The 13,181-nt window shown below is 32.5% G+C and overlaps 1 protein-coding gene across 1 annotated transcript in view; it reads right to left on the bottom strand.

Annotated features, from left to right (window-relative positions):
* Positions 1-807: 807 nt before the first annotated feature.
* Positions 808-13,181, bottom strand: part of DCUN1D5 (defective in cullin neddylation 1 domain containing 5) — a 28,216-nt gene continuing 15,842 nt past the window's right edge. Inside the window, exons 5-8 of the mRNA XM_019717177.2 lie at positions 4,269-4,377; positions 4,076-4,180; positions 2,360-2,462; positions 808-1,151 (exon numbers count right to left, since the gene is read on the bottom strand). Of these exons, the coding sequence (XP_019572736.1) occupies positions 1,096-1,151; positions 2,360-2,462; positions 4,076-4,180; positions 4,269-4,377 (373 nt within the window). The 3' untranslated portion in view covers positions 808-1,095. The remainder of the gene's footprint in view (positions 1,152-2,359; positions 2,463-4,075; positions 4,181-4,268; positions 4,378-13,181) is intronic.

Below are 13,181 nucleotides of genomic sequence, written 5' to 3'. Positions count from 1 at the left end.
TTGTGATAATTAGCAATACTGTGACTGTACTATTGTAAATGGCACCCTTGAGTTGTGTGCAATTATGTCCAGAGTTTTCTCATGATTCCTTATTCTATTACCTTCTTTTCCTATATGTATCTTAACTAAATCTATATCAGAGCTAAGGTTCTCTTAAGACAAAAAAAAGGAGGGGGAAGAGGGGAGCCTGGACAAACTCCCTATATCACAAAATGACAGTTAAAGGGATCATACATATACCACTAATAACAACGATGATACAACTTCAAAATTTTGGTCTTAATTCACTCATAAGGCTGTAATTTGTCTGATTCTGAGACTATTAACATATGAATGTTGCTCTTTCAAATATAAATGGAACTTTTAATTGACAAAATACAGAAAACTTAAAATTCACATTAAGAATATACATGCAATGCTGATTTATGTTTATCGACAATATTGGTTGTTAAAAAACAAAATAACTGAATATCATCTTTCCAATTCTAGCCTTTTCAGATAAACTATCTGCATAAGACCTTGGCAGCATTCACAGAAAACCAGAGCTAAAAGTTAGAGCACTTCCAATACCCAAAAATATATCAGTTGCATCAGAAAATCATTATCCCAGAAGTCAAGGCCAAGAAATATTCTTCCTAATTGTGCAGAGATGAATATGATAAGTCATACCATCAGCAGACTATATTGCCAAATACTAAAATCGTTTAAAATCTTTATAATTCCACAAATTCATGGTGAATAGAACCTCGGAAATTCAAGAATTAAAATTTACAAAAATAAATACCACTCTGACACTCAAGGGACATCTTCACTTAAGGCCTTTGTCACAAATCTGAATCTTTATTGTTCTGAAATAAAAGTTATAAACATAACTCAAAACAAAAATTTCAATATTCAGTCTCAGAAGAGGTGTGGCTCAAGGCCCATCACATGTAACAAGAAAACTTCCTTTAAAAAAAAAAGGAAAAAAAAAGTACTATGAGAAGTCTGTCATATGAATAAAAATGCACCCTTTGGATTTTTTTCCCCCTCATCTCATTAGCTTGTATACACGTAGGAATCAAAAGGTTTGCATTTTCTTCACAACAGTTCTTGCTATGATGTTTGACGGACCTTTTGCCATTCCACAAATTCATCAAGAAGAACAGGCCCTAGAAATAAAGAAACAATTTTTGTTAGAATTCAGCGAACTCATCTCTCCAATTATAAAACAAACTCCCACAGGGCACTGACCCTTCCCCTTTCGGGTGTTTTGCTTCCAGCCTCCGTCTTCTACTTTCTCTTTCTTTTCATTTTTGACATAAGGGACTTTACACAATGGGTATTTGTAGCAACTTCCTTCTCAAGGTTTAAGTGTTCTATGAACTGTTCAATAACTAAATCAATATTAACCTCTCCCTTTTCCTAACTGCCCACAGCCAGTTGCCATTTAATAATTAAACAATCTGAAAAATTTTAAATGTAGCACTCCTATGGTACCTCACCAAGAAGTGTGTAAGCTTATTAAAGGAGTAGCCATATTAGAGACTTACACTGTTTCAGTAATAGGACCCAGTATAAACCTGAACACAAAGCAAATGCCTAATAAATATCTAACCTAAGAACTATTGTAAAAAGATATTTTTATCTCGAAGGGTGTCCAAACTCATTTACCTACAGAAGCCAGGTAGGCAATTTAAATGAGTTCACTGTTACTTCTTTTAAATGTAGGAAAACTCATTGCCACAAAGAAATATGCTTGCCCTATTTTTATTAAAACATACAACCCTGTGGTAGTCCCTATTTTTCTCTTGCTTTTGACAAATTAAGAAAAACAGCCAACAAGCACAATAATAAATGGCAACTGAAAAGCAACCTAGCTGTTGGCATACTGTGGGACCAGCAAACTAGAAATCAAGTCCAACATAAGCCACTACTTGGCTCCAGCCACTAATTCCTATGACAGAATACAGGTTTTAGAAAAAGCTTTCAAGTTAACATCATGAAGTTTTCCTATAACAGCTGATGTTTTGCTTTCCTATTGTTTTAAATAATGATTGCACTTTTCTTCCATAGGAAAATGTCAGGAAGGCAGAAATAAAGAATTTTAGCTTCTAGATGTAGGAGTTACAATTTAAATTAAGCTTTAAAATGTTCTGTTACTGAGAAATTGAAAACATTTCATTTACCGGCAAAGAATTTATAATATTGCTCAATCTAAACTCTCTGCCTACCTTCTACATATGCCTCCCCCACACTTCCCACATGATTAAATAAAAGTTAGTGTTAGGAAGTTTAAATTCTTTATGGTAATATTACACAAATGCATATTCTCATTTAATAGTTTATATCATTTACTTTCATAGGAAAACATACTTACAAGCACCATCTTCATCATAGTTACTAAGATCAGCATGGACCGTTCTGCTGAATTCTAATACATTGTACCACTGATCTTTGTTCATAACACGATACTTTGATTGCTGTAGGAAATTATATAAATATTTGTTTACAGAACAAGCATTAGTTATTAGGGTTTGACTTCAATAAATATACTTATAACATATTTTATAATTTGGTCTTTCTGAAAACATTTATTCCTCTTTTAATTAAATTATTTGTGTTTCTAAAGAGAATCCTTAGGGGCATTTACATGTTGATGTTACCAATTTATTTTTTCCTTTAATTATCTTTAATTTTGAAGAATAACAAGGGTCTCAAGGGTACTAATAATAAGGTTAAACTCAATAAATTTTTACCTATGTACATACTTGTGTAACCACCAATGATACCAAGATATACAACATTTCCTATATCCAGTAAGTTCCCTTGTGCTGCTTCCCAGTAATTCATTTCTTTGCATGAGATTTACTATTTAGCTACATTTTGAAGTTGGCATCTTTGGACATAGTGGGAGGGTATAAGGTGTGAGTTCAAATCCTACGTCTGCCACTTAGCTGAGTGACCTTAGGAAAGTTACTTAACAACAGAACCCATTTCCTCATCTGCTAATGGGAATAAAATGTAATTCAAAATGGTGGTATAAAATATGTCAAACACCCTCCACATAACAAGTATTTGAAAATATTCAATTCTCTCAGTACCCTTTAGAGGTGAATATTTTTACATTTTACAATTATATTTACTTTTGCTAAAACTAAGAGGAGGATAACATTCATCAAAAACATCTATTTCATTAGGCTTAAAGAGTTAAGTGTGCACAGAACCCAATCATATAAGACCTTTTCATACCATTGTCTCTTATCACAAGCTTTAAACAAAACTACTCTGGGGAACCTGCTATGATAAACAACCAATTTTATGAGAAATTATTTTCAAAGCAAAAAGCAGAAGCACCTGTAATTCAAGAAATTGTGAGAAATACGCAAAATCAAACAAAGCAAAAACAAAAACAAAAAAACCAAACAAATCTAAAATTAAAAAGGCACCAAAAAACAGAGCAGACCAAAGAAAGCAATGGAAAAAACGAACAAACAAAAAAAACAGTATCTTTTTAAAACCACTTCCCATAGCAGGTGCTATGATAAACCTTCTAAAAGAGTATTTTCTTCATAAATTCAGCATACATTTTTAGTAATCAGTACATTTAAGTACACCGTGATAGCCACTCTCATATTTATGGATATAAAATATTAAAAACTTTATTTGAATTCTTTAGATTGAACCTAAGTGAAAAGTTGTATTATTACAATTGGTTCTCATGTGGATTTCAGCCTAAGACCCCATGTAAGAGAAAAAAAACTGATTTTAGAAGCTTGAGATTCGTGCACAAGCATAAATTTTCTCCTGCCAAAAACCCAAGAAACTGTATTTCTTGAAGGTTTCTTTTCCAATGAGGGGTGGGGAGGATGCAAAGGACGGAACTAAAATAGTTTATGTAGAGAATATTTTAATGACAATAAACTTGTGTCTAAAACTGGCAGCAGTTATGTACACATTTTAACAGAAATTTTTACCACAGATTTTTTTTAAATAATGCAGTATTGAAAATCTACTTGTTTACCTTCAATTAAAGTATACTTTCAATCAGATTAAGTTTTAAAATAGTATTTTCAAAATAAAAAAACATACATACCTCTAGGTACTGGTAAAATACTGAAAACAGTGGCCATGTCCTCCCAAGCAGAAGAGCTAACATAGATTTAGCAGTATCAATATCAAGGCTTCTCTGATCTTTATCCTAAAATATAAGTAAAAAATTTTTCCTAAGTGTGGACTCAAGATAAAAAAAAAAAATTAAAATTACAAAACATGGACATTCCACCTACCCTTGCGAAATCAAAGGCGTATCTGTAGATATTCTTAAACGAAGAAATATCATTCAACTGTGAGCGCAAAAAGTCAAATTTGTTCTGTAACTTTTCTGTGCAGTCACACCTTAAATTTAAAAAATCAAACAGATTATATCATCAAGAATATTAAATAAGAGCATCTTTAGCAAGTTAGATGGAAAGCATTAAGAAAAAAAGTGAAGGCATTTATGAAGTTAATTTAAGTTTAAAGTTCTCTGATATAAAACTTGTATAACAAACTTGTTGCCTTATCTACCAATACAATAAAAAAAGAAAAAAGAAAACCTGGAACTCAATGAACTCACTCCAGTGACTTTTCTTAAAAACAAAAAAACTCAAAAAACTCCAATTAAATCACAAAAGTCTCTTAAAAAAAGATGTATTGAATGTGCTTTTACCACACATAAAGTTAAAAAAATAGCAGAACAAATGATGTTAGTCAGGCTCTGTCACATATTTCATTGGAGAGCTCTTAGGCACCAACTTGGTGAGAGATTATTGATGAATGGTTTTAAAGTTTAAGATATAACATTGAGGAAATTAATACATTATATTAGTGGTTCAGTCATAAATTCAGATTTCTACATTTTTAGTGAACAAAAAATCAAGGTAAATCAGTGGTAGCACCTGACTTCGAATAAGGTAACATATGCCAAAGAATGCAAACAAGTCATACATGTTATTTCTAAAGACAAGATTAAATATAAGAAGCTAAATAGATGGAATGCTCAAAAATCTTTACTGACTTTGAGTCTCACTGGGTTAATATATTCCACTATTTAGCAAGAAGCAAGGCAGATGAAGCCTTTCATAATTGGCCCAAATCTCTTGTTACATCTCCTGCCAGGTCCCAATATTCTTACTATACTCTAGTTACATTTCACTTACCATTCCCAAATGCCACCACTATGTTTTAGTACATATCATTTTCTTCTACCTGAAATTCTGTTCCAACATTTTCATTAAATATTACTCATCAAAACTTCACTTGAATTTTGCCATCTCTGAGAGACCACCTGACTCCCTTCAATCAAATTAGTTGTGCCATCTACTGTGACCCAGTTCTATCACTCAAAACTGAATTTCCATACTCAAGTAGTATAGACGCATAGCATTCTCAGATTTAACTAAGACTTTCACTATTCCAAATCAACAATGTGACATGTAGTAGCTTCTAATTTTACTAAGGTATAAATATTTTGAATAAATTTCTAATGTTGCGTAAATCTTCCATTACCAGAATAAGCCAAATTTGGTCCCGTTACCTATTAATACATTGCTAGATATTTTTGCTATGTTCCTAAGTAAGATTGGCTTATAAATTTCATTCTTTCACATTCTCCTTGCTAGTTTTGATAACAAGCTTCTAACATAAGCCTCAGGAATAAATGAGTATTACCCTTTTTTCTGTTTTCTAAAAAAATTTACTCAACGTTGGAATCAGCATTTGTCCAAATTCAGCTGAAAAACCACCAGGGCCTTTTCATTGAGGAAAGAAAAGACTTTTAACTACAAAATCAGCATTTTTAATGGTTATAGGACCATTCAGACTTTCTATTTCTTTTTTAACCAGTTTTGGTCATTTACATACTTTTCTGATAATTTGTTTATTTCAAACAATTTTAAATACGTCAATTAAAATTACATACAACATTTTCTAATATGCATTATAATGGATTTCAGTCTTTTATTTTCTTGGCCATCTTACCAGAATTTCTTAATTCTCTCAATTATAGCTTTGTCTTTTATTTTACTAATGTCTGGACATCTTTTTATATCCTTTTGCCTAGTTTCTTTGGATTGATCCTTCTCCTCACTTCTTAAATTAGGTATTAGTTCATTTGGTTTCAGGCTTTTTTTTGTCTTTCAAGGCAATAGATTTTCTTCTAAGTACAATTTAGCTTCAGCCACAGTTTTGGTAAGTATTACTGCTTTAATTATTCACTTGTAAATGATGCCTTGAGGAGTGATTTCAGAGGAGTGATTGGGATAAAAGTCTTACTAGAATAGGTTAAAGAGAGAATGAGAAGAGAGGAACTGGAGAAAATAAATATAGACAAATGCTTTCAAAGAGTTTGGTTCTAAAAGAGGGCAGAGAAAAGAGGAACTAAGTAGAGTGGGATGAGGGGGGCAGAAGGTTTGATATTTTTTTTGTTTTAATAGATAAAAGAAATAACTTCTGCTTCCGGGAAGATGCAGTAAATGTACTTTTCCTTATCTCTCCTGCTAATTCAACTAAAAGCCCTAGATGTTATATACAAAACAAGCATAAGAAGACTTTGAGGAACAATACAGTGGTGAGTTCCCAGGGTTTTCTTTTTGACTCATCTACCCTAGATTGGGGCTAAAAAAAAGTCAGCAAACCGGAAATGCGAAGGGGAGCAGACAAAGAAAGAAATACCAACAAAAGCCTTCTTTCCCTGCAGCCAAAAGTAAGGGCAGCCTAAAAAGATAAAACATTTAGGGAAAAACAACAACAACACTCTTCTCCAGTCAAACACCATAGAAAAAACTTTGGCTCAAGCCTCTCCAATGCCAGCAAAGACTGAATGGGGACTTCAATGGTCCACCCTCACCAGTATATGAAGCCCCGTCTCAACTCTTGCAGTGTCAATGGAAACCACATGAGGAACACGAACTTCTTCTCCCACTAGGTAGTTAGAAGCAGCCCATCCTCCTCTACCCTGCCTGGTGTACTGTCAAAGGAGGACTTGTGAAGAGTCAGGGCTTTTACCATCACTGCAGGAACAAGGCCACCACCCTAGTACTGTCACTGAAGACTTTGTGGGGAACAAGAATGTATCAGTGGAGCCTAGTGGGAACCTGGAACTGTCATGCCTGACAACAGTAATGAGGACCTCGCTCTGCAGATGTCAACGGATGAAGAGCAGGGGCCTTCAATTTCTACCTTCACCTGGAAGTAATGAGGCCCTCATTTCTCCTGCCGAAGTGGTGTTAGAGAAAGCTAGCTAAAACAAAAGATTTGAATAAGATCTAGAGTTTCATAACATAATACTCAAAATTTCCATATTTTAATTAAAGAAAAATCACTGGTTATACCAACAAACAAGATCTCAAAGAAATGCAAAATGACAATCAACAGATACAAACAGTGAAATGACAGAGATGTTTAGAATTATTTGACACAGATTTTAAAGCAGCTATTACAAAAATGCTTCAATAGTCAATTATGAACACAATAAAACAAATGAAAAGATACAAAGTCTCAGCAAAGAAATAAAAAGTCTAAAGAAAGATATGTAACACAAAAAAATAACCAAATGGAAATTTTTGAACTGCAAAATACAGGGCAGTTGAGAACCATATGATCAGTAATTACATATAGTGTAAGAAGTCTAAAGATTCCAATTAGAAGACAGAGATGGGCAGTGTGCATATTAAAAAACAAAACAAAACTATATGCTATCTAGAAAGAAGAAACTGATTTCAAATATAACAATATAAGGAGACTGAAAAATATAGGCAGTAAAAAATGGAAAATGACATACTGTGGAAACATTAATCAAAAGAAAGGAACTATGCGAGTATTAATACCAGCTAATGTAGACTTCAGAGCAAAAAAAATTATGAGAGCAAAGAGGAACACTAAATCTGTATGCATCAAACAAGAGTTGCAAAATGTATGAGGCAAAAACTTATAGACTTGATAGGGAAAGCAAACAAATGCAATTATAGTAGTTAGAAATTTCAATGCCCCTCTCTCAGCAATAGATAGCACAACTAGACAGATCATCAACAAACATGTTGAAAAATTCAGCAACACCATAAACCAAAAGGATCTAATTGGGAATAATAGAACACTCCACTCAATGACAACAAAATGCATATTTTCAAGTGCTGACAAAACATAAATCAACACAGACATATTCTGACCCACAAAACAAAACTAAACAGATACAGAAGAACTGAAATCATACACAATATGTTCTTTGTCACAATGAAACCAAACTAGAAATAACAGAAAGATAACAGCAAAATCTCCAAACTCTTAAAAAGTAAATGACAAACTTCTGAATAATCCACAGGTGAGAGGAAGTCTCAATGGAAACCAAAAAATATATTGAAGTGAATGAAAATGAAAACACAACATACCAAATTTTGTATGAACAATATTCTGCCATAAGAAAAGATGAAAAAGTGCCCTTTGCGACAACATGGATGGATCTTGAGATTATTATGCTAAGCGAAATAAGTCAGACAGAAAAACTTGAGAACCATATGATTTCACTGATATGTAGTATATAAAATTGAAAACAACAAAGGAAAAAGACAAACAAACGAAGAAATAAAAACTCATAGACACAGACAATAGGTTAGTGGTTACCAGAGGGTAGGGAAGGGGGATGGTAGAAGAGGGTAAAAGGGGTGAAATATATGGTGATAGAAGGAGAATTGACTCTGGGTGGTGAACACACAATGTGATATATAGATGATGTATACAAAATTGCACTCCTGAAACCTATGTAACTTTACTAACAATTGTCACCCCAATAAACTTTAATTTTTAAAAAAAGGAGAAAGTAAATAATTAAGAGCAGAAACCAACATAATTGAAAGCAGAAAAACAAGAGAGAACAATCAATGAAACAAAGAATTGATTCTTTGGAAAAGGTCAATATAACTTATAAGCCTATAGCAAGAATGACAAAGAAAAAAGACAAAAATTACCAATAGGAATAAAACAAAGAATATCATTACAGACTTGCAGATATCAAAAGAATATAAATTTGACATCTTAGATGAAATGGACCAATTCCTTAAAAAACAAAAACTACCGCAAACAACACAATATGAAATAAATCATTTGAGTAGCTCTATAACTATTAAAGAAATTGAATTCAAAATTTTTAAAACTTTTAAAAAAGAAATCTTCAGATGTTTCACTGGAGAATTCTACCAATCTTTAAAAACCAATTCTAGACAACCTATTTCAAAAAATAAAACATAAGGAAAAACTTCCCAATTCATTATCTAGCCGGTATTACTTTGACACCAAAACCAAAGACTATTAAAAAAAAAATCATCACAAGAAAAAAAAAAAGTAACTATGTACAGTAATGGAAGTTAACTATAGACTTTTTGTGATTATTTTGCAATATATACAAATACTGGATCATTACGGTGTATACCTGAAACTAATGTTATATATGAATTATATCTAAATAAGTAAATAGAAAAAAGAGGGGAAAAAAAGAAAATTACAGACCAATACTCCTTATGAATACTAAATATTAGCAAACAGAATTCAGCAGTATATAAAAATAATTATACACCATGACGAAGTGGGATTTATTCCAGGTATGCAAGAACAACTTAATATTCAAAACTCAGTAATCACAATATTAACAGGCTAAAAAAAGAAAAACTACATAATTATATGATTTAATGCCGAAAAGGTTTAAAATATTTAACATCGATTCATGTTAACACAGAAAAATTGAAATAGAAGAGAACTCCTTCAACTTGATCAACAGCATCTACAAACAACGCACAGCTGACATACTTAACAGGAAAAGGCTGATGCTGTCTTTCTACAATAGGAAACGATGTCCACTCTCACCACACTTACTCAACATAGTGATAGAAGTTCTGGTCAATCCAATTATGTCAAAAAAAGGAAATAAAAGACATATAGACCAAAAAAAGAAATAAAACTGTCACTATTTCCCTATTTTATGTCATAATCACATGACATGATTGTCTTAACAGAAAAACACATGCACACACACACCCCTTAGAAAAAGTGAGTTCAGCAAGGTCATAGGATACAAGGCAAACATACAAAAATCAATTGAACTTCTAAACATTTGTAATAAACATACTGAAATTAAAAGTACAATACTACTTACAATGGCTCAAAATATTTAAATGTAATTCTAAGAAAGCATGGACAGGACGTGCACATTCTAAACTACACAAAACTGATTAAAGAAATCAAATACCTAAAAAAATGGGAACATATCTATCTTCCATGTATTGGGAGACTCAAATAGTAAAGATGTCAATTCTCCCCAAATTCACATGGAGTTTAACCAAAATCTCAGTAACATTTTTTGTAGATGTAGAGATGATTATTCTGAAATTTTTGTAAAAGCAAAGGAACTGGAATAGCTAAAACAAAATTGAAAAAAGTTGAATCAGTCTACCTGATTTCAAGACTTAGTATATAAAAGAATATATACAATGGGGAAAAGACAAGTCTCTTCAACAATACTGTTGGGAAAACTGGACAGATACATGCCACAAAACGGAACTAAACTACTTTCTTACACCATATACAAATATAAAATCAAAATGTATTAAAGATTTAAACTAAGAACTGAAAAAAACCATAAAACTTCTAAAAGAAAACATAGGCAGCATACTCTGACATCATTCTTAGCAGTATTTTTTTGAATAAGTCTCCTTGGGCAAGGGCAACAAAAGCAAAAATAAACAAATGATACTACATCTAACTAAAAACTTTTTGCACAGCAAAGGAAACCTTCAATAAAACAAAAACACAACCAACTGGAGAAGATACATGCAAATGATATATCAAACAAGGAGTGCATATCCAAAATATATGAAGAAATCAGCCAACTCAACATCAAAAAAGAAAAATCCAACTAAAAAATGGGCAGAGGACCTGAAAAGATATTTCTCCAAAGATATATAGATGGCCAGTAAACATATGAAAAGATGCTCAACAACAATAATTATCAAGGAAATGCAAATCAAAACCACAATGAGATATTACTCCACACCTGCAGAATGGCTATTATCAAAACATTAACAAATAAGCACTGGAAAGGATGTGGGAAAAAGGGAAGCTTTGTGCACTGTGGGTGGCACTATGAACTAGGGCAGACCTATGGAAAACAGTATGGAGACTCTTTAAAATATTAAAAATAGAACTACCATATGACCCAGCAATTCCACTTCTGCCTATTTACCCAAAGAAAACACAAACACTAATTTGTTTAAAAGATATATGCAACTCTATGTTCACTGCAGCACTATTTACAATAGCCAACATATGGAAGCAACCTAGGTGTCCATCAATAGATGAATGGATAAAGAAATCACACACACATACACACACACACACACACACACACACACACAGGAATATTACTTAGCCATAAAAAAAGAATGAAATCTTTCTCCATGTGACAACATGGAGAGGCCTAGAGGTATTACGCTAAGTGAAATAAGTCAAAGAAAGACAAATACTGTATGACTTCACTTATATGTATAATCTAAAAAAACAAAAACAAATGAACAAATAAAACAGAAACAGACTCATGGATACAAGAACAAACTGATGGCTGCCAGAGAGGAGGAAGGGTGGGGAACACATGAAAAAGGTGAAGGAGAATAAAAGGTACAAACTTCCAGTTACAAAATAAATAAAGCATGAGGATGTAATGTATATAGAGGACATACATACATATACAGCACAGGGAATATAATCAATAACATGGTAATAACTTTATATGGTCACAGACGGTTACTAGATTTATTGTGGTGATCACATTGTAAGGTATATAAATGTTTATTCACAATGCTGTATATCTGGAACTACTAATAAAATATTGTATGTTAACTATACTTTAATAATAATAATAATAATAATAATAAATATTTGGTATATAGTACAGTAAACCAGACTGTGTGGTATTGGCTGAAGGTTAAGACACAGATCAACAGAACAAAGAACCCAGAAACAGGCCCATAAAAATATGTCCAACTGATTTTTGACAAAGATACAAAACCAATTCAATGGGGAAAGAGCTTTTTGAACAAATGGTACTAGAGCAAGTGACATCCATAGGCAAAGAAATAAACTAAAATCTCAGCCTCACAGCTTTATGAAAAATTAACTCTAAATGCATCACTAATTTAAACGTAAAAATATAAGACTAGAAAAAAATGATAAAATTCTCAGGCTGTAGGACTAGGCAAAGATATCTTCGACTTGACACCAAAAACAAAATCCATAAAAGGAAAAATAAATTGGACTTCATGAAAATTAAGAACTTTTACTATGCAAAAGTCCTTGTAAGAGGATGAAAACACAAGCTACAGAGTGGGAGAAATTATTTGCAAACCACATATTCGATATAGGACATATCTAGAATATAGAGAAGACTCAAAACTCAACAGTAAAAAAACTATCCATTACGTCTCTTAGCCACTCTTTCCTATTGTCCTCAGATATTGTAGGTCACTGATTCCTACTTTCTCTACACCTATCTCCTTTGTAGCTCCTCCATTGAATTTTAAATCTTTTACATTTTTCACTTTTAGAAATTTAATTACTTGATATCTAATCATGAGACCATTCCTCTTGCTACTTTAAACACGTTAAATGTAGGTTATTTTATAATACTGACATTGCAATAATTCAAAATACTAGTCTGATTCTAAAGCCTAAGATCTGTTTCCCAATATGTTTAGTGATCTTTCATTAAGTAACGATCACTGAATCTTTTTCTGCAGAAATTGAGGCTTCTGTTTAAAATGCATTCTTGTACAGAACTGTTTCCACTACACACATGGTAGTACTGCTTACTTGGGACAATTCTAAAATATATTTTTAGCTTGTATCATACAAACAATGAATGCCAGCCCTAAACCTGCAGGACCAAAAGCTTGTGACTAGGAATTCTCTCAGAAGCCCTTTACCTCCGATTACAAGCAGAACCAAGTCAAAGCAATCAAGTCTCCATCTATAGGGTGGGTTTGGCATCAATGACCTATTGTGAGAATTTTTGATCTGATTCTACCTACTCAGGAAATGCAATTTGTTTCCTGTTCCCAACACACGACAGATTAACAGCCAAACCCTGACTGGGAATAGGTAAGTATGCTCAGGGTAAATGC

Source organism: Rhinolophus sinicus, chromosome 14, assembly GCF_057876585.1.
Source record: "Rhinolophus sinicus isolate RSI-liver-muscle chromosome 14, RSI-T2T, whole genome shotgun sequence".
Taxonomy (NCBI): Eukaryota; Metazoa; Chordata; class Mammalia; order Chiroptera; family Rhinolophidae; genus Rhinolophus; species Rhinolophus sinicus.
The sequence above is the reverse complement of the archived record's forward strand: the minus strand, read 5'-3'. Positions and strand labels throughout refer to the sequence as shown.